Source organism: Coregonus lavaretus (genome assembly GCF_964263955.1).
Source record: "Coregonus lavaretus genome assembly, chromosome: 5".
Classification (NCBI taxonomy): domain Eukaryota; kingdom Metazoa; phylum Chordata; class Actinopteri; order Salmoniformes; family Salmonidae; genus Coregonus; species Coregonus lavaretus.
The window spans coordinates 35,347,948-35,375,628 of NC_139992.1; the positions used below are offsets into that span (position 1 = coordinate 35,347,948).

At 43.8% G+C, this 27,681-nt stretch overlaps 1 protein-coding gene across 1 annotated transcript; it reads right to left on the reverse strand.

The window, feature by feature from the left end:
* commd6 (COMM domain containing 6) lies at positions 1–26,558 on the reverse strand. The gene is made up of 7 exons (XM_084162835.1): positions 26,476–26,558; positions 25,825–25,883; positions 15,662–15,727; positions 15,472–15,548; positions 11,348–11,516; positions 1,222–1,374; positions 1–842 (listed from the first exon to the last, which is right to left on the reverse strand). Exons 1-7 carry the CDS (start codon positions 26,498–26,500, stop codon positions 792–794), a joined length of 600 nt encoding a protein of 199 aa, XP_084018961.1. The 5' UTR covers positions 26,501–26,558; the 3' UTR covers positions 1–791.
* Positions 26,559–27,681: the final 1,123 nt, after the last annotated feature.

Here is a 27,681-nt window from a genome sequence, read left to right on the forward strand (position 1 = left end):
ACACATGGAATCATGTAGTAACCCCAAAAAGTGTTAAACAAATCAAAATATACTTTATATTTCAGATTCTTCTAATAGCCACCCTTTGTCGTGATGTCAAATTTGCACACTCGTGGCATTCTCTCAACCAGCTGCAGAATGCTGTCGTCACAATTATTCTAAAATATATTTTGATTTGTTTAACACTTTTTTGGTTACTACATGATTCCATATGTGTTATTTCATCGTTTTGATGTCTTCACTATTATTCTACAATGTAGAAAATAGTAAAAATAAAGAAAAACCCTTGAATGAGTAGGTGTGTCCAAACTTTTGACTGGTACTGTATGTCTGTCTACATATCAACAGTGCTGAACCAGGGTCATAAATGGTGATAGTCTTGCAGTGCAAAATATTGTACCATATTGTAAAAATGTCAATGAATTATTCACGTCATTGTGAATATACTGTACAATCAGTGTTGCACTTCTTTCATCAAAAGAGCCAAAGTATATTTTCTGGGCATCTATACAAGGAGGGCAGCGAAATCTGAACTAGGCCTACTTCACGCTTATAGATTACACTACTTGTAATATGCATGATTATTCATCAATATCCATAATTATTAGTATTTTGAGTAAACTAATTTTAGGTGTTGAAGTATTAATGTTAATGCATGGCTTATTAATACATTTGCGAGAATTCAGCATTCGTGGACACAAATGCTTTGAGCGTAAACATTACCAATACTGTCAACTGTCAATACAGGCCAGGGCATTCTCATCAAGGAGCGGTTTCTGGGCCCCAGAGCGTCATACTGTTTCCAAAACAGCTGCCACCTCCTTGAATTGACTGTAGAAGTTCTGCAAAGAGAGTAGGAAAAGTCTGTCAGTAAATAGAATAGATCGTAATTTGTTCTTCATTTTTTTTCTGACGCAATGTCACACGCACACAAACATACCTGTACATACATACACACACGACAGGCTGGGTTACCAACAGAGCAGGATCCTAAAGCAGTGTGTGTGTGTGTGTGTGTGTGTGTGTGTGTGTGGGGGGGGGGGGGGGGTAGTGCTACTTACAGCAGTAACTCAACCGAGTTAGTCCAACATTCAGAGGTAAACTGGCTAAGGTATTTTACTTAAGAATAAAGGACAGTTGTACAGTAGCACCATATAAACAAACCCTTCAATCATCTCTAACATCACTCATCCATAGCTTTTAGATTAAGAATAAACTGACCTGGAATTGTGCAATGGTCATTTCAAAGGACCGTTGGGAGATCTGTCCAGAGGTGTCTGCGATCTTCAGCAGGAGGGAGACATAGGGGGAGTTGAGAGAGCGACAGGTGTCCGAGCTCACCGCCATGCCCAGCTTCCACTGCATGTCCACCAGCTAGACAGACAGGCACACCGAGGGTTAAATCAACAACAGCTCACTTGCAACTACAGATAGCAAAGCATTTACAGTGCATTCGAAAAGTATTCAGACGCCTTGACTTTTTCCACATTATTTTTTTATGTTTACGTTATTCTAAAATTGATTCAATATTATTTTTTTCTCATCAATCTACACACAATACCCAATAATAACAAAGTGAAAACAGGTTTTTAGAAATGGTTGAAAATGTATTAAAAATAAAAAATAAAAATACCTTATTTACATAACTATTCAGACCCTTTGCTATGAGACTTTGAGCTCAGGTGCATCCTGTTCCCATTGATTATCCTTGAGATTTTTGCAACTTGGAATCCACCTGTGGTAAATTCAATTGATTGGACATGATTTGGAAAAGCACACACCTGTCTATATAAGGTCCCACAGTTGACAGTGCATGTCAGAGCAAAAACCAAGCCATGAGGTCAAAGGAATTGTCCGTAGAGCTCCGAGACAGGATTCTGTCGAGGCACAGATCTGGGGAAGGCTACCAAAAAATATCCACAGCACTCCACCAATCAGGCCTTTATAGTAGAGTGGCCAGACGGAAGCCACCCCTCATTAAAAGGCACATGACAGTCCGCTTGGAGTTTTCCAAAAGGCATCTAAAGGACTCAGACATGAAAAACAAGATTCTCTGGTCTGATGAAACCAATGCCAAGTGTCACATCTGGAGGAAACCTGGCACCATCCTTATGGTGAAGCATGGTGGTGGCAGCATCATGCAGTGGGGATGTTTTTCAGCGGCACTGACTGGAAGACTAGTCAGGATCGAAGGAAAGATAAACGGAGCAAAGTACAGAGAGATCCTTGATGAAAACCTACTCCAGAGCGCTCAGAACCTCAGACTGGGTTGAAGGTTCACCTTCCAACAAGACTACGACCCTAAGCACACAGCAAAGACAACGCAGGAGTGGCTTCGGGACAAGTCTCTGAATGCCCTTGAGTGTCCCAGCCAAAGCCCGGACTTGAACCCGATCTAACATCTCTGGATAGATCTGAAAATAGCTGTGCAGCGACGCTCCCCACTCAACCTGACAGAGCTTAAGAGGATCTGCAGAGAAGAATGGGAGAAACTCCCCAAATACAGATGTGCCAAGCTTGTTTGCGTTATACCCAAGAAGACTCAAGGCTGTAATCGCTGCCAAAGATGCTTCAACAAAGTACTGAGTAAAGGGTCTGAATACTTATGTAAATGTCATAAACTCTGTATTTCAAAGATAATTTGTAAAAATCCAAATAACTTCACAGATCTTCATTGTTAAGGGTTTAAACACTGTTTCCCATGCTTGTTCAATGAACCATGAACAATTAATGAACATGCACCTGTGGAACGGTCGTTAAGACACTAACAGCTTACAGACGGTAGGCAATTAAGATCACAGTTATGAAAACTATTGACTCTGAAAAACACCAAAAGAAAGATGCCCAGGGTCCCTGCTCATCTGCGTGAATGTGCCTTAGGCATGCTGCAAGGAGGCCTGAGGACTGCAGATGTGGCCAGGGCAATAAATTGCAATGTCCGTACCGTGAGACGCCTAAAACAGCGCTACAGAGAGACAGGACGGACAGCTGATCATCCTCACAGTGGCAGACCAAGTGTAACAACACCTGCACAGGATCGGTACATCTGAACATCACACTTGCGGGACAGGTACAGGATGGCAACAACAACTGCCTGAGTTACACCAGGAACACACAATCCCTCCATCAGTGCTCAGACTGTCCGCAATAGGCTGAGAGAGGCTGGACTGAGGGCTTGTAGGCCTGTTGTAAGGCAGGTCCTCACCAGACATCACCGGCAACAATGTCGCCTATGGGCACAAACCCACCGTCGCTGGACCAGACAGGACTGGCAAAAAGTGCTCTTCACTGACGAGTCGAGGTTTTGTCTCACCAGGGGTGATGGTCGGATTTGCGTTTATCGTCGAAGGAATGAGCGTTACACCGAGGCCTGTACTCTGGAGTGGGATCGATTTGGAGGTGGAGGGTCCGTCATGGTCTGGGGCGGTGCGTCACGGCATCATCGGACTGAGCTTGTTGTCATTGCAGGCAATCTCAACGCTGTGCGTTACAGGGAAGACATCCTCCTCCCTCATGTGGTACCCTTCCTACAGGCTCATCCTGACATGACCCTCCAGCATGACAATGTCACCAGCCATACTGCTCGTTCTGTGCGTGATTTCTTGCAAGACAGGAATGTCAATGTTCTGCCATGGCCAGCGAAGAGCCCGGATCTCAATCCCATTGAGCACGTCTGGGACCTGTTGGATCGGAGGGTGAGGGCTAGGGCCATTCCCCCCAGAAATGTCCGGGAACTTGCAGGTGCCTTAGTGGAAGAGCGGGGTAACATCTCACAGCAAGAACTGGCAAATCTGGTGCAGTCCATGAGGAGGAGATGCACTGCAGTACTTAATGCAGCTGGTGGTCACAGCAGATACTGACTGTTACTTTTGATTTTGACCCCCCCTTTGTTAAGGGACGCATTAATCCACATGTCTGTGGAACTTCTTCAGTTTATGTCTCAGTTGTTGAATCTTGTTATTTTCAAACAAATATTTACACGTTAAGTTTGCTGAAAATAAATGCAGTTGACAGTGAGAGGATGTTTCTTTAATTTTGTAATTTTTAATACATTTGCAAAAATTTATAAAAACCTGTTTTTACTTTGTCATTATGGGGTGTGTAGATTGATGAGGGAAAAAAACAATTTCATCCATTTTAGAATAAGATAGTAACGTAACAAAATGTGGAAAAAGTCAAGGGGTCTGACTACTTTCCGAATGCACTATATACAGACTGGGAAGCGCCATCTTAACCCTGTGATGGCCAGTGTGGACTGTGGATGCAAGCTTTTGCTCCTGGTAATGTAGCTTATTTAACTAATAAAGGCCATGTTCCAAGCCACTATACATAAATATTTAACATGTCAGTGACCGCATCAATACAATATTGTAATCTGATGTCCGACTGCAATGCACTGGTTCCTCAATAAAAAAAACATTGAGCTTATGCCGGGACAGTTTGTGGTCAATTGCATAATTCTGTCATTGCGCCAAACTATCACAAGGGGGAGTTAGAATGCTGATCTATCGGTAGTCTAAACTGTGGCACAAATTGGGGGATTATTCACACCTAGCCGAGCTATTTTTATTTTATTTATTTAACCTTTATTTAACTAGGCAAGTCAGTTAAGAACAAATTCTTATTTACAATGACGGCCTATACCGGACAAACCCGGACGACGCTGGGCCAATTGTGCGCCACCCTATGGGACTCCCAATCACGTCCGGTTGTGATACAGCCTGGAATCTAACCATGGGGTCTGTAGTGACGCCTCAAGCACTGAGATGCAGTGCCTTAGACCGCTGCGCCACTCGGGAGCCCATCCTTTAGACTATCCTTTTGTAAATTAATGGAGGTGTGAATGTTTCAGTCCGAGAGTCAGTCTCCTCTCCCACTGGAGTCCTGCATCATGCAACAACACAAAACATCAGCTGGCGGGTGGTCCCGGAGTTGAGAGAGAATTTGGGTAAATACAATGGCGCAATTACACCTGACATGTGGACTGACCATTACATAAATGAAGAGTGGGTGTTATCTACCATGGAGTGGGACAGTGCAGCTAAAAACTGCAGATAACATAAGGCCAGCTATTGTGAAAGAACATCTTGTTGATTTCCTCTATCGCTTCAAGAGGCCTACTGTCCACCTGGTAATTCAGTGGTTCCAAAGGATAAAGCGTCACCTACAGATGGATTTGTGGTTTCAGAGAGAGGCCAGCTGCGAGCCTGCGACCAGGCACGGTGGGCTTTTGGCTTCTCTCCCTCTAAAAACAAAAATAAATAATTCTAAATAACAAACTGGCTTTATTTACCAGTGTGAAAGAGTGATAGCCCCTTTATATAAAGTGAGTTTCTGAAACACAGAGTCCTTCTTTGCTGATGTGAAGAAGAAACTGAATCAAAGAGAGTCCAGCGAGGACAGGGAGGTAAAAAAGGTTGCCCATATTTTCAAGACCTGAGCTACTTAAATGTATTTATTTTATTTATGAAATGTACTAGTTTATTTAGGCAATTTAATATCATTTATTTGTTTAGGCTTGGCCTATAGAGTAGGCTATTTTGCAGCAGTAAGCTATATTTGTCAGCATAAAGCTTTGTGAGTCACTCATTCGTGGCTTTGGCTTTGGATCAAGTACCAACATTCTACAATTGACGGAGTCACCCATGATTCACCAAATTATATTTTGAAGGAGGAAACAAAGTACTTTAAGCATATGTTTTCTTTTCAGTCGCCTCCATCTCCTCTAACTGAAGCTAATTGTAAAGATTTTTTTTCAATTGATATTGTCAAATTAACAGCCATTCAGAAAGACTCATGTGAAGGTGAAATTACAGAGGAGGAACTTCTGGATGCAATTAAAGACTTTAAGTCCGGGAAAACTCCAGGGTTGGATGGCATACCAGTCGAGGTATACCAAAACATTTTTGATATACTAAGAGGACCGTTATTAGCATGTTTTAACCACTCCTATGTAAATGGTAGATTATCTGACACTCAAGAAGAAGGTCTGATCTCATTATTACTGAAACAGGATACAAGTGGAAAATATAAAGATCGGAGTGTGACTGTTTGAGGTTGTGGACAGGTGTCTTTTATACTGATAACAAGTTCAAACAGGTGCCATTAATACAGGTAACGAGTGGAGGACAGAGGAGCCTCTTACAGGTCTGTGAGAGCCAGAAATCTTGCTTGTTTGTAGGTGACCAAATACTTATTTTCCACCATAATTTGCAAATAAATTCATTAAAAATCCTACAATGTGATTTTCTGGAGAAAAAAAATCTCAATTTGTCTGTCATAGTTGACGTGTACCTGTGATGAAAATTACAGGCCTCTCTCATCTTTTTAAGTGGGAGAACTTGCACAATTGGTGGCTGACTAAATACTTTTTCCCCCCACTGTATATGGGTTGTATGTTGGGAGCTTTTGGGAAAGAGCACAGTTAGATGTCGCATATAGAAGCAAACCGGATGGACATCATGAAAATTATCGGAGAGGTTGAGAGTAGAAGTAGTTCAGGACCAAATACAAAAAAAAACAAATAAAATATAATTATTGTAAAATTGACTGTGTCCATAAGGTGTAGATAGTAAGTATAGGCTGGAAGTAGAGGCCTGAGCATTGTTGTTCACTAATTTACCCCAAGTAGGGAAAGGATGGCGGGGTTGAAAAGTAATAAAGGGGAGTATATATACACTGCTCAAAAAAATTAAGGGAACACTTAAACAACACATCCTAGATCTGAATGAATGAAATAATCTTATTAAATACTTTTTTCTTTACATAGTTGAATGTGCTGACAACAAAATCACACAAAAATTATCAATGGAAATCAAATTTATCAACCCATGGAGGTCTGGATTTGGAGTCACCCTCAAAATTAAAGTGGAAAACCACACTACACGCTGATCCAACTTTGATGTAATGTCCTTAAAAAAAGTCAAAATGAGGCTCAGTAGTGTGTGTGGCCTCCACGTGCCTGTATGACCTCCCTACAACGCCTGGGCATGCTCCTGATGAGGTGGCGGATGGTCTCCTGAGGGATCTCCTCCCAGACCTGGACTAAAGCATCCGCCAACTCCTGGACAGTCTGTGGTGCAACGTGGCGTTGGTGGATGGAGCGAGACATGATGTCCCAGATGTGCTCAATTGGATTCAGGTCTGGGGAACGGGCGGGCCAGTCCATAGCATCAATGCCTTCCTCTTGCAGGAACTGCTGACACACTCCAGCCACATGAGGTCTAGCATTGTCTTGCATTAGGAGGAACCCAGGGCCAACCACACCAGCATATGGTCTCACAAGGGGTCTGAGGATCTCATCTCGGTACCTAATGGCAGTCAGGCTACCTCTGACGAGCACATGGAGGGCTGTGCGGCCCCCCAAAGAAATGCCACCCCACACCATGACTGACCCTCTGCCAAACCGGTCATGCTGGAGGATGTTGCAGGCAGCAGAACGTTCTCCACGGCGTCTCCAGACTCTGTCACGTCTGTCACATGTGCTCAGTGTGAACCTGCTTTCATCTGTGAAGAGCACAGGGCGCCAGTGGCGAATTTGCCAATCTTGGTGTTCTCTGGCAAATGCCAAACGTCCTGCACGGTGTTGGGCTGTAAGCACAACCCCCACCTGTGGACGTCGGGCCCTCATACCACCCTCATGGAGTCTGTTTCTGACCGTTTGAGCAGACACATGCACATTTGTGGCCTGCTGAAGGTCATTTTGCAGGGCTCTGGCAGTGCTCCTCCTTGCACAAAGGCGGAGGTAGCGGTCCTGCTGCTGGGTTGTTGCCCTCCTACGGCCTCCTCCACGTCTCCTGATGTACTGGCCTGTCTCCTGGTAGCGCCTCCATGCTCTGGACACTACGCTGACAGACACAGCAAACCTTCTTGCCACAGCTCGCATTGATGTGCCATCCTGGATGAGCTGCACTACCTGTGTGGGTTGTAGACTCCGTCTCATGCTACCACTAGAGTGAAAGCACCGCCAGCATTCAGAAGTGACCAAAACATCAGCCAGGAAGCATAGGAACTGAGAAGTGGTCTGTGGTCACCACCTGCAGAACCACTTCTTTATTGGGGGTGTCTTGCTAATTGCCTATAATTTCCACCTGTTGTCTATCCATTTGCACAACAGCATGTGAAATGTATTGTCAATCAGTGTTGCTTCCTAAGTGGACAGTTTGATTTCACAGAAGTGTGATTGACTTGGAGTTACATTGTGTTGTTTAAGTGTTCCCTTTATTTTTTTGAGCAGTGTATGTTGGAACATTGCTCCGGGGACTTGCTTCCATTCAGCCACGAGCATTAGTGAGGTCGGGCATTGATGTTGGGCGATTAGGCCTGGCTCACAGTTGGTGTTCCAATTCATCCCAAAGGATGAATGGGGTTGAGGTCAGGGCTCTGTGCAGGCCAGTCAAGTTCTTCCACAACGATCTCGACAAACCATTTTTGTATGGGCCTCGCTTTGTGCTCGGGGGCATTGTCATGCTGAAACAGGAAAGGGCCTTCCCCAAACTGTTGCCACAAAGTTGGAAGCACAGTATTTTTTTGAGCAGTGTATAAAAAACATGGGGGATTGGAAGTGATACAGACAATTACATTGATAGAAGTTACAATCTATCTGCAATATTAAGCTGATCTACCCCCAGAATGTATTTATTTATAATAAAATAAAAGTACCAACATACTTTCTGATCGTCTTTAATAAATAAATGTTTTGACAAAGTTAATCTACTTATGTTGTGTGTGTGTGTGTGTATGTATATGTGTTCAATTATTTGTGACATTGTGGTTACAATAAAGAATGTAAACGAAATAAATCAAATCAATCCTATTCATAATGAATAATCAGATGTGTGTTGCAAGCCTGTCATTTATTTTATTTTATTGTAAAATTGTATTTAATTTCTTTAGACAATACAAAACATACACATACAAACGACAACTACATCACACCTGCCCAGACCCACCTGCTCACACCCCCCATCTCCAGCGCCCGCATCACTTTCCGCTACATGGCCTCAAACTGCACCATTTTGTTTTCAACATTTGGATAATAAAGCATTTAAAGGCTGACATTGGTTTATTTTCAGTTTTTAAGTATACGTTTTTTCAAGATGATTGACGAGAAAAGTATTGTCCAACCCATAGGGTATCTCACAGCACCCTTATATGCCATGTCTTGAAATATGCAGACAGACAGATTAAAAGTTAATTTCCATTGTAATACTTCTGACAGCCAACTTTCTAACTCCGACCCATAACTTTTGGACTTTATAATATTCCCAGAAGTCACAGATTATTATAACCTAATTAAAAATTAACCTGGTAATCTAATTTAACGCAGGCCTGAGACCTATGGGTTTAACCTTGTGAATGAATGATTATATTGAAGATAGAATGAGTTCTGAGAGCCGATCCATTACCCAACAAAATAACATCAATTTCTTTAACCAAATTGTTTTCATGACTACAGACAGTAGCCTATTATTCCTCTTTTCCTACATTAATTAATTTGTCTGCATGTCTATTCAACATTTGGCTAAAAATAAACCACACCATGAATTAAGATATATTTTTATTTTTACGAAAGGATAGTCTAATAGCTCGCTCAGCTAGGTGTGAAAAATCCCTCAATTTGTGCCACAGTTTAGACTACCGATAGATGTTGCGGTCAGTCAGAGTTGTGGGTTGTGGGTTTGATTCCCACGGGGGAGCAGTACGGGAAAAAGTAAAAAATTAAAATTAATTGCCACTCACTACTATAAGTCGCTCTGGAAAAGAGCGTCTGCTAAATGACTACAATGTAACATTTAAATGTTGCAGTTTAATTATTCAAGGCTACCTTTGTTAATTCATTTTATAACTAAAATGCTTTACTGTATTTAAAGACATGGATGACATGTATGTTGAGTGATGACATGCACAAATGAATGAATTATTGATTGATATACTATATTGAAGTAGGCCTTTATGCCAATAAGTAAGTTACGTTAAAACAGCTACAGTAAACAGGACTGTTCGGCCTACAGCTCCATGTCATTTCAATTACTTCATTTCAGTAAAAACCTTGAACACACCTGTCCCTGACTTTTCCTGAATATATGTGTATTTTGCACTCTAGCAGTAGGCCTACATTGAGATAAATAACATAAAATAAAAACGTTCAGATAATTTTTTCCTCAAATCGCCATGAAGGTCTTCTGCACCATATGCATTTTAACAGTAGAATTGCCGGGACTTGATGAGTAGCCTACCAATAACCGGCAGTCTAATAAATCAATTTAATATACACAATCACAAAGACATCCATCAATATTTTGTTTAGGGAGTTCATAAAAAACATGGTACTAAGACAATGTATTTCAAAAGAACAGAATAGCATGTTTTAAGATTTATTTATCTGTGCTATTGTAGCTGAGGCTATGGCTGAGCCATGTCAATGAAATTAACTTGTTCATTTAGCAGACATCGCATTCTTATATTCCCCAGACCTTTACAGTATGAATATGATGGAATATAACAGAATACAATAAAAATGAAATTTTCCCCAAAACGGTATTTGCTAATTGTCATCAGTAGGCATGGAGCTGTGGTTATTCAAGGAAAACATATTTTGAAAGGGAGACCATCTGTAAAACATTTTGTGTTGTTTGGCAAAACTAGGTTAATTAAAAACCTTAGAATATGCTCTTTTGGATATGGTATAGATAGCAATCCAAACGTCTGGCCTGCATGGACCTCTGTAGGATTATTTGGAAAAGTAAGCAAGCACCAACAAGCTTGATAAAGACGCCCGCAAATATTCCCTCTGGTGGTCAAACTAGCATTAATGGCAACCATGGCTGACAGTAACATACTATGACATCCTGCACTCCAACATGCCATAACATTCTGCAGCATCCCACAAGCTGTATGGAGCAACCATTAAATGAGGACCCACTGTAGATAACACGGCATTAAATCGTTGATCAATTTGTGCAGTGCGACTGCTTTGCAGACGCTCTGGAAGTGGCTTAAGTCTTGTGGAAGACTATGATTGGTTGATTAGATGAATCAGGTGTATTATACTGTAGCTTGGTCTGGGGCAAAAGCCTGCACCCACACTTGCCCTTTGTGGGTACAATTTCCCACCCTTAATTAGGAGATTCCAATACCCCTTTCCAAAACTACCTTTAGCACCTTCTGTGCACTTCACGTGCTGCAAACTTCCTAGCTATACCTTGCCCTCCATGTCCAATGGTTTCAAATATACACAAGTGCCTATGGAGTAGGAGCTAGGAAGAAGCTAGGAGTTGACCTGGAGTTAAGCAAGAAGAGAATCCATTTGTTTTTGGTTGGCTCCAGTAGCAGGGTGTAGGCCTACCTGTCCGATGCTAAGCATGGCCTGGACCTCTTGGTGCGTGTTGACTAGGGTACCCTGATCACTCCACAGCCGGTGGAGCACCTGAAGAGCAGCTTTGGACCACTTACTGCTGCCCTCTCCCAGCCTAGCTACCAGTACATCAGCAGAGAGGTTGCTCTTTTCAGTGGACCTGTTAAAATAGCACCAATGTGTTTATTTAACACAGTTGTCTGAACCCAGTCAACTTATACAGTGCATTTGGAAAGTATTCAGACCCCTTCCCCTTTTTCGACATTTTGTTACGTTACAGCCTTATTCTAAAATGTATTAAATAGTTGTTTTTCTCAAATCTAGACACGATACCCCATACTGACAAAGCAAAAACAGTTTTATAGAAATGTTTGCAAATTAATAACAATTGCTTTTTGAAATATAACATTTACATAAGTATTCAGACCCTTTACTCAGTACTTTGTTGAAACACCTTTGGCAGCGATTCCAGCCTTGAGTCTTTGGTATGATGCTACAAGCTTGGCACACTGTCAGGTTGGATGGGGAGCATCGCTGCAAAGCTAAACTCAGCAAAAAATTGTCGAAGGAATGTGCGTTACACCAAGGCCTGTACTCTGGAGCGGGATCGATTTGGAGGTGGAGGGTCCGTCATGGTCTGGGGCGGTGTGTCACAGCATCATTGGACTGAGCTTGTTGTCATTGCAGGCAATCTCAACGCTGTGCGTTACAGGGAAGACATCCTCCTCTCTCATGTGGTACCCTTCCTGCAGGCTCATCCTGACATGACCCTCCAGCATGACAATGTCACCAGCCATACTGCTCATTCTGTGCGTGATTTCCTGCAAGACAGGAATGTCAGTGTTCTGCCATGGCCAGCGAAGAGCCCGGATCTCAATCCCATTGAGCACATCTGGGACCTGTTGGATCGGAGGGTGAGGGCTAGGGCCATTCCCCCCAGAAATGTCAGGGAACTTGCAGGTGCCTTGGTGGAAGAGCGGGGTAACATCTCACAGCAAGAACTGGCAAATCTGGTGCAGTCCATGAGGAGGAGATGCACTGCAGTACTTAATGCAGCTGGTGGCCACAGCAGAGACTGACTGTTACTTTAGATTTTGACCCCCCCCCCCCCCCCCCCCCCCCCCTTTGTTCAGGGACACATTATTCAATTTGTGTTAGTCACATGTCTGTGGAACTTGTTCAGTTTATGTGTCAGTTGTTGCATCTTGTTATGTTCATACAAATATATACACATGTTAAGTTTGCTGAAAATAAACGCAGTTCACAGTGAGAGAACGTTTCTTTTTTTGCTGAGTTTATTTTCAGGTCTCTCCAGAGATGTTCGATCGGTTTCAAGTCCGAGCTCTGGCTGGGCCACTCAAGGACATTCAGAGACTTGTCCCAAAGCCACTCCTGCGTTCTTGGTTGTGTGCTTAGGGTCATTGTCCTGTTGGAAGGTGAACCTTCATCCCCAGTCTGAGGTCCTGAGCGCTTTCTCTGTACTTTCATCTTTCCATTGATCCTGACTAGTCTCCCAGTCCCTTCCGCTGGAAAATATCCCCACAGCATGATGCTGCCACCACCATGCTTCACAGTAGGGAAGGTCCTTCTGGAAGGTTCTCCCATCTCCACAGAGGAACTCTGGAGCTCTATCAGAGTGACCATCGGGTTCTTGGTCACCTCCTTGACCAAGGCCCTTCTCCACCAATTGCTTAGTTTGGCCGGGAGACCAGCTCTAGGAAGAGTCTTGGTGGTTCCAAACTTCTTCCATTTAACAATGATGGAGGCCACTGTGTTCTTGGGGACCTTCAATGCTGCAGACATTTTTTGGTACCCTTTCCCAGATCTGTGCCTCGACAAAATCCTGTCTCTGAGCTCTACAGACAATTCCTTCAACCTCATGGCTTGGTTTTTGCTCTGACATGCACTGTCAACCGTGGGACCTTATATAGACAGGTGTGTGCCTTTCCAAATCATGTCCAATCAATTAAATGTACCACAGGTGGACTCCAATCAAGTTGTAGACACATCTCAAGGACGATCAATGGAAACAGGATGTACCTGATCTCAATTTCGAGTCTCTTAGCAAAGGGTCCGAATACTTATGTAAATAAGGTATTTTTTATACACATTTATTTTATACATTTGGAAAAATATTATAAAAACCTGTTTCCGCTTTGTCATTATGGGGTATTGTTTGTAGATTGATGAGGGGGAAACATTTTTTAAATCAATTTTAGAATAAAGCTGTAATGTAACAAAATGTGGAAAAAGTCAAGGGGTCTGAATACTTTCCGAATGCACTGTACACATTCATTCAAACCCACAACTCAAAAACTCACCCACAAAATATTGAAAAATAAGTGACTCTCCAAATAAATAAAACCAATTACTTTAGTAACAAATCATAGCCATGGCCCTGAAGCCACTACCCACAACTGGTTCCTGACCTATCAAAGGAGGAGCAAACACAAGCTCGATGTGCATACTGAACGCTGCATGGATGGATATACACTGCTCAAAAAAATTAAGGAAACACTTAAACAACACATCCTAGATCTGAATGAATGAAATAATCTTATTAAATACTTTTTTCTTTACATAGTTGAATGTGCTGACAACAAAATCACACAAGAATTATCAATGGAAATCAAATTTATCAACCCATGGAGGTCTGGATTTGGAGTCACCGTCAAAATTAAAGTGGAAAACCACACTACAGGCTAATCCAACTTTGATGTAATGTCCTTAAAACAAGTCAAAATGAGGCTCAGTAGTGTGTGTGGCCTCCACGTGCCTGTATGACCTCCCTACAACGCCTGGGCATGCTCCTGATGAGGTGGCGAATGGTGTCCTGAGGGATCTCCTCCCAGACCTGGACTAAAGCATCCGCCAACTCCTGGACAGTCTGTGGTGCAACGTGGCGTTGGTGGATGGAGCGAGACATGATGTCCCAGATGTGCTCAATTGGATTCAGGTCTGGGGAACGGGCGGGCCAGTCCATAGCATCAATGCCTTCCTCTTGCAGGAACTGCTGACACACTCCAGCCACATGAGGTCTAGCATTGTCTTGTATTAGGAGGAACCCAGGGCCAACCGCACCAGCATATGGTCTCACAAGGGGTCTGAGGATCTAATCTCGGTACCTAATGGCAGTCAGGCTACCTCTGGCGAGCACATGGAGGGCTGTGCGGCCCCCCAAAGAAATGCCACCCCACACCATGACTGACCCACCGCCAAACCGGTCATGCTGGAGGATGTTGCAGGCAGCAGAACGTTCTCCACGGCGTCTCCAGACTCTGTCACGTCTGTCACATGTGCTCAGTGTGAACCTGCTTTCATCTGTGAAGAGCACAGGGCGCCAGTGGCGAATTTGCCAATCTTGGTGTTCTCTGGCAAATGCCAAACGTCCTGCACGGTGTTGGGCTGTAAGCACAATCCCCACCTGTGGACATAGGGCCCTCATACCACCCTCATGGAGTCTGTTTCTGACCGTTTGAGCAGACACATGCACATTTGTGGCCTGCTGGAGGTCATTTTGCAGGGCTCTGGCAGTGCTCCTCCTTGCACAAAGGCGGAGGTAGCGGTCCTGCTGCTGGGTTGTTGCCCTCCTACGGCCTCCTCCACATCTCCTGATGTACTGGCCTGTCTCCTGGTAGCGCCTCCATGCTCTGGACACTACGCTGACAGACACAGCAAACCTTCTTGCCACAGCTCGCATTGATGTGCCATCCTGGGTGAGCTGCACTACCTGAGCCACTTGTGTGGGTTGTAGACTCCGTCTCATGCTACCACTAGAGTGAAAGCACCGCCAGCATTCAAAAGTGACCAAAACATCAGCCAGGAAGCATAGGAACTGAGAAGTGGTCTGTGGTCACCACCTGCAGAACCACTTCTTTATTGGGGGTGTCTTGCTAATTGCCTATAATTTCCACCTGTTGTCTATTCCATTTGCACAACAGCATGTGAAATGTATTGTCAATCAGTGTTGCTTCCTAAGTGGACAGTTTGATTTCACAGAAGTGTGATTGACTTGGAGTTACATTGTGTTGTTTAAGTGTTCCCTTAATTTTTTGGAGCAGTGTATTTATGAGTGCAGAAGTTTCATGGTTGCGGATTACAAACAGCTACAATACCTGAATGTTAACAAGAGAAATTGGACAACCTCCTGTAGAGCCTCTTTGTCAAGTTGGATCCCAGCTTTTTGAAACTTCTGCATAGAAAATGGAAGAAAACATGTTACAAAATCAGATCATGTGAATATGGTTTAGTTTAGGGAGTGAAAGGAAGGCACAGTGGAAATTCTGTGACAGTGTGTTGACTCACATCAGAGATTTCAGCAGAATCTACTCCCCTGGCCTGCCCTTGGAGATGACTCAGAATCTGCTGACACTGCATGGGGAGATTATCAGATCCACATCCTCAATAACAACAGCTCCTAAAATGGTGACTGAACGACTGCTGCATCAATACACGCTTTCTAATACAAAAGTATTGTATTTCAATACATCTGACTATGTGACTGGTCGTTTGCTGTATCGATGCACTCTAATAAAAATACATCTGACTATGGTCTACTGAATAATAGGGATATTTGGTCCAAATGTTTTTATTTGTATCTGTCAATGGTGATACAGCTGAGCAAGTGTAGTCGGTGCCAGTATAGATGTATGGAGGACCAAACCTGTCATAATTTGAAATAAATGAATAAATGCACACATAAATGGATGAATGAATGCCAGGGCTTGTCCTCTTGTCCGGGACAAAAAAAGTGTTAAACAAATCAAAATATATTATATATTTGAGATTCTTCAAAGTAGCCACCCTTTGCCTTGATGACAGCTTTGAACACTCTTGGCATTCTCTCAAACAGCTTCACCTGGAATGCTTTTCCAACAGTCTTGAAGGAGTTCCCACATATGCTGAGCACTTGTTGGCTGCTTTTCCTTCATTCTACAGTCCAACTCATCCCAAACCATCTCAATTGGGTTGAGGTCGGGTGATTGTGGAGGCCAGGTCATCTGATGCTGCACTCCATTACTCTGATTAAGTGTGCCTTGAATTCTAAATAAATCACAGACAGTGTCACCAGCAAAGCATCCCCACACCATCACACCTCCTCCTCCATGCTTCACGGTGGGAACCACACATTCGAAGATAATCCGTTCCCCATCTCTGCGTCTCACAAAGGCATGGCGGTTGGAACCAAAAACCTCAAATTTGGACTCCAAAGGACAGATTTCCACCTATCTAATGTCCACTGCTCATGTTTCTTGACCCAAGCAAGTGTCTTCTTCTTTTTGATGTCTTTTAGTAGTGGTTTCTTTGCAGCAATTCGACCATGAAGGTAGATTCACAGTCTTCTCTGAACAGTTGATGTTGAGGTACCTGTTACTTGAACTCCGTGAAGCATTTATTTGGGCTGCAATCTGAGGTGTATTTAATTGCCGATTTCTGAGGCTGGTAACTCTAATGAATTTATCCTCTGCAGCAGAGGTAACTCTGAGTCTACCTTTCCTGTGGTGGTCCTCATGAAAGCCAGTTTCATCATAGTGCTTGATGGTTTTTGCGACTGCTGTTGAGCTGTTCTTGCCATAATATGGACTTGGTCTTTTACCAAATAGGGCTATCTTCTGCATACCAACCCTACCTTGTCACAACACAACTGATAGGCTCAATCGCATTAAGATGGAAAGAAATTCCACAAATAAACTTTTAACAAGGCACACCTGTTAATTATATGCATTCCAGGTGACTACCTCATGAAGCTGGTTGAGAGAATGCCAAGTGTGTGCAAAGCTGTCATCAAGGCAAAGGGGGGCTACTTTGAAGAATCTCAAATAAAATATATATTTTGATTTGTTTAACACTTTTTTGGTTACTAAATGATTCCATATGTGTTATTTCATAGTTTTAATGTATTCAATATTATTCTACAATGTAGAAAAGAGCAAAAATAAAGAAAAACACTGGAATGAGTAGGTGTGTCCAAACTTTTGACTGGTACTGTATATATATACAGTGGGGAGAACAAGTATTTGATACACTGCCAATTTTGCAGGTTTTCCTACTTACAAAGCATGTAGAGGTCTGTAATTTTTATCATAGGTACACTTCAACTGTGAGAGACGGAATCTAAAACAAAAATCCAGAAAAACACATTGTATGATTTTTAAGTAATTAATTTGCATTTTATTGCATGACATAAGTATTTTATCACCTACCAACCAGTAAGAATTCCGGCTCTCACAGACCTGTTAGTTTTTCTTTAAGAAGCCCTCCTGTTCTCCACTCATTACCTGTATTAACTGCACCTGTTTGAACTCATTACCTGTATAAAAGACACCTGTCCACACACTCAAACAGACTCCAACCTCTCCACAATGGCCAAGACCAGAGAGCTGTGTAAGGACATCAGGGATAACATTGTAGACCTGCACAAGGCTGGGATGGGCTTCAGGACAATAGGCAAGCAGCTTGGTGAGAAGGCAACAACTGTTGGCGCAATTATTAGAAAATGGAAGAAGTTCAAGATGACGGTCAATCACCCTCGGTCTGGGGCTCCATGCAAGATCTCACCTCGTGGGGCATCAATGATCATGAGGAAGGTGAGGGATCAGCCCAGAACTACACGGCAGGACCTGGTCAATGACCTGAAGAGAGCTGGGACCACAGTCTCAAAGAAAACTATTAGTATAACACTACGCCGTCATGGATTAAAATCCTGCAGCGCACGCAAGGTCCCCCTGCTCAAGCCAGCGCATGTCCAGGCCCGTCTGAAGTTTGCCAATGACCATCTGGATGATCCAGAGGAGGAATGGGAGAAGGTCATGTGGTCTGATGAGAAAAAAATAGAGCTTTTTGGTCTAAACTCCACTCGCCGTGTTTGGAGGAAGAAGAAGGATGAGTACAACCCCAAGAACACCATCCCAACCGTGAAGCATGGAGGTGGAAACATCATTCTTTGGGGATGCTTTTCTGCAAAGGGGACAGGACGACTGCACCGTATTGAGGGGAGGATGGATGGGGCCATGTATCGCAAGATCTTGGCCAACAACCTCCTTCCCTCAGTAAGAGCATTGAAGATGGGTCGTGGCTGGCTCTTCCAGCATGACAACGACCCGAAACACACAGCCAGGGCAACTAAGGAGTAGCTCCGTAAGAAGCATCTCAAGGTCCTGGAGTGGCCTAGCCAGTCTCCAGACCTGAACCCAATAGAAAATCTTTGGAGGGAGCTGAAAGTCTGTATTGCCCAGCGACAGCCCCGAAACCTGAAGGATCTGGAGAAGGTCTGTATGGAGGAGTGGGCCAAAATCCCTGCTGCAGTGTGTGCAAACCTGGTCAAGACCTACAGGAAACGTATGATCTCTGTAATTGCAAACAAAGGTTTCTGTACCAAATATTAAGTTCTGCTTTTCTGATGTATCAAATACTTATGTCATGCAATAAAATGCAAATTAATTGTATATACAGTGGGGAGAACAAGTATTTGATACACTGCCGATTTTGTAGGTTTTCCTACTTACAAAGCATGTAGAGGTCTGTCATTTTTATCATAGGTACACTTCAACTGTGAGAGACGGAATCTAAAACAAAAATCCAGAAAATCACATTGTATGATTTTTAAGTAATTAATTTGCATTTTATTGCATGACATAAGTATTTGATACATCAGAAAAGCAGAACTTAATATTTGGTACAGAAACCTTTGTTTGCAATTACAGAGATCATACGTTTCCTGTAGGTCTTGACCAGGTTTGCACACACTGCAGCAGGGATTTTGGCCCACTCCACCATACAGACCTTCTCCAGATCCTTCAGGTTTCGGGGCTGTCGCTGGGCAATACGGTCTTTCAGCTCCCTCCAAAGATTTTCTATTGGGTTCAGGTCTGGAGACTGGCTAGGCCACTCCAGGACCTTGAGATGCTTCTTACGGAGCCACTCCTTAGTTGCCCTGGCTGTGTGTTTCGGGTCGTTGTCATGCTGGAAGACCCAGCCATGACCCATCTTCAATGCTCATACTGAGGGAAGGAGGTTGTTGGCCAAGATCTCGCGATAAATGGCCCCCTCCATCCTCCCCTCAATACGGTGCAGTCGTCCTGTCCCCTTTGCAGAAAAGCATCCCCAAAGAATGATGTTTCCACCTCCATGCTACACGGTTGGGATGGTGTTCTTGGGGTTGTACTCATCCTTCTTCTTCCTCCAAACACGGCGAGTGGAGTTTAGACCAAAAAGCTCTATTTTTGTCTCATCAGACCACATGACCTTCTCCCATTCCTCCTCTGGATCATCCAGATGGTCATTGGCAAACTTCAGATGGGCCTGGACTTGCGCTGGCTTGAGCTTCAGATGGGCCTGGACTTGCGATGGCTTGAACTTGCGTGCGCTGCAGGATTTTAATCCATGACGGTGTAGTGTGTTACTAATGGTTTTCTTTGAGACTGTGATCCCAGCTCTCTTCAGGTCATTGACCAGGCCCTGCCGTGTAGTTCTGGGCTGATCCCTCACCTTCCTCATGATCATTGATGCCCCACGAGGTGAGATCTTGCATGGAGCCCCAGACCGAGGGTGATTGACCGTCATCTTGAACTTCTTCCATTTTCTAATAATTGCGCCAAAAGTTGTTGCCTTCTCACCAAGCTGCTTGCCTATTGTCCTGTAGCCCATCCCAACCTTGTGCAGGTCTACAATTTTATCCCTGATGTCCTTACACAGCTCTCTGGTCTTGGCCATTGTGGAGAGGTTGGAGTCTGTTTGATTGAGTGTGTGGACAGGTGTATTTTATACAGGTAATGAGTTCAAACAGGTGCAGTTAATACAGGTAATGAGTGGAGAACAGGAGGGCTTCTTAAAGAAAAACTAACAGGTCTGTGAGAGCCGGAATTCTTACTGGTTGGTAGGTGATCAAATACTTATGTCATGCAATAAAATGCAAATTAATTACTTAAAAATCATACAATGTGATTTTCTGGATTTTTGTTTTAGATTCCGTCTCTCACAGTTGAAGTGTACCTACGATAAAAATTACAGACCTCTACATGCATTGTAAGTAGGAAAACCTGCAAAATCGGCAGTGTATCAAATACTTGTTCTCCCCACTGTATATATATACACACACACACACACACACACACACACACACACACACTACCTGACCAATATGGACAATATCGAACATCTCATTCCAAAATCATGGGTATGAATATGGAGTTGGTCCCCCCTTTGCTGCTATAACAGCCTCCACTCTTCTGGGAAGGCATTCCCCTAGATGTTGGAACATTGTTTGCGGGGACTTGCTTCCATTCAGCCACAAAAGCATTAGTGAGGTCCGGCACTGATGTTGGGCGATTAGGCCTGGCTCGCAGTCAGCGTTCAAATTCATCCCAAAGGTGTTAGATAGGATTGAGGTCAGGGCTCTGTGCAGGCCAGTCAAGTTCTTCCACACCGATCTCGACAAACCATTTCTGTATGGACCTTGCTTGCGCATGGGGGCATTGTCATGCTGAAACAGGAAAGGGCTTCCCCAAACTGTTGCCACAAAGTTGGAAGCACAGAATCATCTAGAATGTAATTGTATGCCGTAGCGTAACGATTTCCCTTCACTGGAACTAAGGGGCCTAGCCCGAACCATGAAAAACAGCCCTAGACCAGTATTCCTCCTCCACCAAACTTTAGTTGGCACTATGCATTGGGGCAGGTAGCGTTCTCCTGGAATCTGACAAACCCAGATTAGTCCCTCTGACTGCCAGATGGTGAAGCGTGATTAATTACTCCAGAGAACGCGTTTCCACTGCTCCAGAGTCCAATGGCAGCGAGTTTAACACCACTCCAGCCGACGCTTGGCATTGCGCATGGTGATCTTAGGCCTGTGTGCAGCTGCTTGGTCATGGAAACCCATTTCATGAAGCTCCCGACTAATAGTTATTGTGCTGACGTTGCTTCCAGAGGCAGTTTGGAACTGGGTAGTGAGTGTTGCAACCGAGGACAGACTATTTTTACATGCTACGCACTTTAGCACACGCCAGTCCCTTTCTGTGAGCTTGTGTGGCCTACCACTTCGCGGCTGAGCCGTTGTTGCACCTAGACGTTTCCACTTCACAATAACGGCACTTACAGTTGACCAGGGCAGCTCTAGCAGGGCAGAAATTTGACAAACTGACTTGTGGGAAAGGTGGCATCCTATGAGGGTGGCACTTTGAAAGTCAATGAGCTTTTCAGTAAGACCATTCTACTGCTAATGTTTGTCTATGGAGATTGCATGGCTGTGTGTTCGATTTTATACACCTGTCAGCAATGGGTGTGGCTGAAATAGCCGAATCCACTAATTTGAAGGGGTGTCCACATAATTTTGTATATATAATGTACCTTTAATATACACTGCTCAAAAAAATAAAGGGAACACTTAAACAACACAATGTAACTCCAAGTCAATCACACTTCTGTGAAATCAAACTGTCCACTTAGGAAGCAACACTGATTGACAATAAATGTCACATGCTGTTGTGCAAATGGTATAGACAACAGGTGGAAATTATAGGCAATTAGCAAGACACCCCCAATAAAGGACTGGTTTTGCAGGTGGTGACCACAGACCACTTCTCAGTTCCTATGCTTCCTGGCTGATGTTTTGGTCACTTCTGAATGCTGGCGGTGCTTTCACTCTAGTGGTAGCATGAGACGGAGTCTACAACCCACACAAGTGGCTCAGGTAGTGCAGCTCATCCAGGATGGCACATCAATGCGAGCTGTGGCAAGAAGGTTTGCTGTGTCTGTCAGCATAGTGTCCAGAGCATGGAGGCGCTACCAGGAGACAGGCCAGTACATCAGGAGACGTGGAGGAGGCCGTAGGAGGGCAACAACCCAGCAGCAGGACCGCTACCTCCGCCTTTGAGCAAGGAGGAGCAGGAGGAGCACTGCCAGAGCCCTGTAAAATGACCTCCAGCAGGCCACAAATGAGCATGTGTCTGCTCAAACGGTCAGAAACAGACTCCATGAGGGTGGTATGAGGGCCCTATGTCCACAGGTGGGGGTTGTGCTTACAGCCCAACACCGTGCAGGACGTTTGGCATTTGCCAGAGAACACCAAGATTGGCAAATTCGCCACTGGCGCCCTGTGCTCTTCACAGATGAAAGCAGGTTCACACTGAGCACATGTGACAGACGTGACAGAGTCTGGAGACGCCGTGGAGAACGTTCTGCTGCCTGCAACATCCTCCAGCATGACCGGTTTGGCAGAGGGTCAGTCATGGTGTGGGGTGGCATTTCTTTGGGGGGCCGCACAGCCCTCCATGTGCTCGTCAGAGGTAGCCTGACTGCCATTAGGTACCGAGATGAGATCCTCAGACCCCTTGTGAGACCATATGCTGGTGTGGTTGGCCCTGGGTTCCTCCTAATGCAAGACAATGCTAGACCTCATGTGGCTGGAGTGTGTCAGCAGTTCCTGCAAGAGGAAGGCATTGATGCTATGGACTGGCCCGCCCGTTCCCCAGACCTGAATCCAATTGAGCACATCTGGGACATCATGTCTCGCTCCATCCACCAACGCCACGTTGCACCACAGACTGTCCAGGAGTTGGCAGATGCTTTAGTCCAGGTCTGGGAGGAGATCCCTCAGGAGACCATCCGCCACCTCATCAGGAGCATGCCCAGGCGTTGTAGGGAGGTCATACAGGCACGTGGAGGCCACACACACTACTGAGCCTCATTTTGACTTGTTTTAAGGACATTACATCAAAGTTGGATCAGCCTGTAGTGTGGTTTCCCACTTTAATTTTGAGGGTGACTCCAAATCCAGACCTCCATGGGTTGATACATTTGATTTCCATTGATAATTTTTGTGTGATTTTGTTGTCAGCACATTCAACTATGTAAAGAAAAAAGTATTTAATACGATTATTTCATTCATTCAGATCTAGGATGTGTTCTTTTAGTGTTCCCTTTATTTTTTTGAGCAGTGTATATACACAGTGCATTCTGGAAGTATTCAGACCCTTTGACATTTTCCACATTTTGTTACGTTACAACCTTATTCTAAAATTGATTAAATACATGTTTCTCATCAATCTACACACAATACCCCATAATGACAAAGCGAAAACAGGTTCTTAGAAATGTTTGCACATTCATTAAAAAGAAAAACAGAAATATCTTATTCACATCAGTATTCAAACCCTTTGCTATGAGACTCGAAATTGAGCTCAGGTGCATCCTCTTTTCATTAATCATCCTTGATATGTTTTTACAACTTGATCCACCTGTGGTAAATTCAATTGATTGCACATGATTTGGAAAGGCACACACCTGTCTATATAAGGTCCCACAGTTGACACTGCATGTCAGAGCAAAAACCAAGCCATGAGGTTGAAGGAATTGTCCGTAGAGCTCCGAGACAGGATTGTGTCCAGGCAGAGATCTGGGGAAGGGTACCACAACATTTCTGCAACATTGAAGGTCCCCAAGAACACAGTGGCCTCCATCATTCTTAAATGAAAGAAGTTTAGAACCACCAAGACTCTTCCTAGAGCTCGGCTAAACTGAGCAATCAAGGGAGAAGGGCCTTGGTCATGGAGGTGACCAAGAACCTGATGGTCCCTCTGACAGAGCTCCAGAATCCCTCTGTGGAAATGGGAGAACCTTCCAGAAGGATAACTATCTCTGCAGCATTCCACCAATCAGGCTTTTATGGTAGTGGCCAGATGGAAGTGCCACTCGTCAGTAAAAGGCACATGACAGCCCGCTTGGAGTTTGCCAAAAGGCACCTAAAGGACTCTCAGACCATGGGAAACAAGATTATATGTTCTGATGAAACCAAGATTGAACCCTTTGGCCTGAATGCCAAGCGTCACGTCGGGAGGAAACCTGCCCTACGGTAAAGCATGGTGGTGGCAGCATCATACTGTGGGGATGTTTTTCAGAGGCAGGGACTGGGAGACTAGGCAGGATCGAGGGAAAGATGAACGATGCAAAGTACAGAGATATCCTTGATAAAAACCTTCTCCGGAGCGCTCAGGACCTCAGACTGGGGCGAAGGTTCACCTTCCAAGAGGACAACGCAGGAGTGGCTTCGGGTCAAGTCTCTGAATGTCCTTGAGTGGCCCAGCCAGAGCCCAGACTTGAACCCGATCGAACAACTCTGGAGGGACCTGAAAATAGCTGTGCAGCAACGCTCCCCATCCAACCAAGAATGGGAGAAACTCCCCAAATAGTTGTGCCAAGCATGTAGCGCCATACCCATGAAGACTCGAGGCTGTAATCGCTGCCAAAGGTGTTTCAACAAAGTACTGAGTAGAGGGTCTGAATACTTATGGAAATGTGATATTTCCATTTTTAATAAATTAGCAAACATTTTATTTTTTTTAACTGTTTTTGCTTTGTCATTATGGGGTATTGTGTGTAGATTGATGAGGGGGGGAAACAATTTCATCCATTTTAGAATAAGGCTGTAAAGTAAAAACAAAATGTGGAAAAAGTCAAGAGGTCTGAATACTTTCAGAATGCACTGTGTGTGTATATGAGAGAGAGAGGAGTTAGGCCAATGCGGTTGAATGTTCCGAGTGTGCCACTTTCGCCTCCATAGCCGTTGCAAGTGATAACGCTTCCGCATTGTGCTGTTTATTTCTGATAGTTTTCAAAACCTATGAAGACGTCCAGTGACACTACAACACAGTAAAGACTTGGATACACATTATCCCGAATGCTAATCAATAAAAACGTCTTAAATTCGCTGCTCTGTTTTGCTTGTTTACAGCGGGTCATTTCATAGAAGGGATCCGCTGTTGGAGGTGTTCTCGTGTTATTACATCGCCAACATTTCAAGAATGAAGTTCTATATGGGCGCTAACATCAGAGTATACAAAACATTAAGAACACCTGCGCTTTCCATGACAGATTGACCAGGTGAAAGCTATGATCCCTTATTGATGTCACTTATTAAATCCACTTCAATCAGTGTAGATGAAGGGGAGGAGACAGGTTCAAGGATTTTTAAGCCTTGAGACAACTGATACATGGATTGTGTATGTGTGCCATTCAGAGGGTGAATGGACAAGGCAAAATATTTAAGTGCCTTTGAACAGGGTATGGTAGTAAGTGCCAGCCGCACCGGTTTGTGTCAAGAACTGCAACGCTGCTGGGTTTTTCACGTGCAACAGTTTCCCGTGTGTATCAAGAATGGTCCACCACTCAAAGGACATCCAGCCAACTTGACACAACTGTGGGAAGCATTGGAATCAACACGGGCCAGCATCCCTGTGGAACGCTTTCGACAACTGGTGGAGTCCATGATCCGAAGGAATTGAGGCTGTTCTGAGGGCAACTCAATATTAAGAAGGTGTTTCTAAGGTTTGGTATACTCAGTGTATATGGCTCTGGATTGGCCTATCACTCCAATCAGTACATCTGAAAAAAATTATGTGCATGTGGTACTTTTTCAAGCATCTCATCTTTCTCAATTCATGCCATGGGAAATGACAGAGACAGGATGTCCTTACTGTTTCTGCCAATACATCTGGTGGGAGTCTTCCAATGTTTTCCACAGTTTGGTCAACACCTAAAAACCACAGAAGTTGATTAGTTAGTAAAAAAAAAAAAAAAAAAAAGGCAAGCCCATTAGCTACCTAGCTAGTTAGCCAAGTCCGTGAGTGTGTAACGTTATACGTTAGCGAACTACCTAGCTATTGGGTATATTCCCATTTTGCATTTATTCATTAGTTGGATCCTTCACATATATCTACAGTCATTGGCTGGATCAATGAAATTATGTAAGCACATCCTAAAGTTAGAAAAGTGTTAACTATGGCAAGTCTTCACATCAGCTACAAAAGGAGTAACGTTAGCTAGCTAGTTAGCTATTGTGCGTCTTCCCATTTTGCATGTATTCATTAATTGGATCTCAATTCGATGATTTATGCACATCGCAAAGTTAACTAGCTAACACTTTCCTATGGCAAGTCTTCACATCAACTACAAAAATAGTAACGTTGACAGTTTGGCAAATGATAAACGGGGAAACCTTTGGTTTCGCTGTGTTTAACGTTACAAGTTCTCATTACTCGCGTAGCTATTATCTAACCGTTACCTAGCTAGCTAACTAACAACAAGCTATGTTAACGTCTCATATTCTGTTGAAATACTGCACCCACTTGCCGATGAATCTAACCCCGGCATCTCTGATCACAAGGACGGATGAGGATCTGAGTAGATAAGCAACGAAGTGGGATCCACAATGAACAACATCTTTCACCGGATGTATAAATGTGAAGCATCCGTTTGGCGGTTCCACTCACTACCAAATGTGGTGATGAGAGGAAGCCCAGTGGCCGTCAGTGGGAGTAGATGGCGTGAGATGGATTTTGGCCGACATTTTGCAAATTTTCTCATCGATGAAACATTTAATCTCATACAGTTTTCTGTTTCCAAAATTAGAATCTGTAACAAACAGAGTGGCCTGCGTTTTGTAGAATTTAACCTTTGCCAAAGTTTCAAAAAATGGTGTTGGTTTGAAGGAGTGCAAGGGCGAATTAAGTTATAGCACTCGCGCACTTCACAGAGGAGGCGTTCTCTTCTTCTATGGTATAATGGCGTTCGCAACAATTAAATGTGCATTCCGCCACCTACTGGCGGGGGGTTAATAAGGAACCCCAAAAAGTAAAAAACATTTGGGTAAAAATAAAATATCATACTAACTACCAAAAAAAGAAATTGACCAAACAAAATCAACCTGCTTTTCTGTAAAAAACTCATTTTAATCAGGTCCCAACACAGGCTCAGAAGCCTCCTGTGAGGGCGGGACATTTCCTATCGACAAAAGTCGTAGTGCTTCTGCCGTGAAGTCTTGGAGCCCCAAAAACATCTCGGCTGCAGATATAAAGATATCCAGCTTCTTTGACTTCTTAAACACTTGTACAATGAATCACTGTGGCTATAAATGCCACAAAATCCACCTTCTTCACAATGAGTGTATCCAGATCACCCGATTGACTTAAAACACTATCAACTGGTTGCAATGCGTCGACCGCCATATCTTCAACACTGTTGCCTCTTGCCCCTTCGACTCTCTTCACCGCCTCCACATAAAATATCCACTGTGCAGCCCTGATCCTTGACACCTTGACCTCCTTCACCCTAACAGGGCACTCAAGGAAGTCCGGAGTATGATCCCCACCACAGTTGCAACATTTTCCATTCACAGATTCTTCAATATTATACTTCTCCCGTCTACAAACATTTGACACGTGGCCATGTCCTTTACAATTTTCACACTGTAATGGTTTGGACACAAATGCTCACACCGCAAACCTCACATATCCAAGCTTCACATATTCAGGTAGAGTCTCCTCAAACAACAA

Bases quoted from the DNA above. Each gene is read 5' to 3' on its own strand.
- commd6 (XM_084162835.1), bottom strand. From the start codon at position 26,500: ATGCCGGGGTTAGATTCATCGGCAA. The intron at 11,517-15,471 runs GTATTGTAGCTG...CTATTTTAACAG, and splicing joins TTTCTCTTGTTAACATTCAG to GTCCACTGAAAAGAGCAACC. The intron at 1,375-11,347 runs GTAGGCCTACAC...CTGTCTGTCTAG, and splicing joins CCATGCTTAGCATCGGACAG to CTGGTGGACATGCAGTGGAA.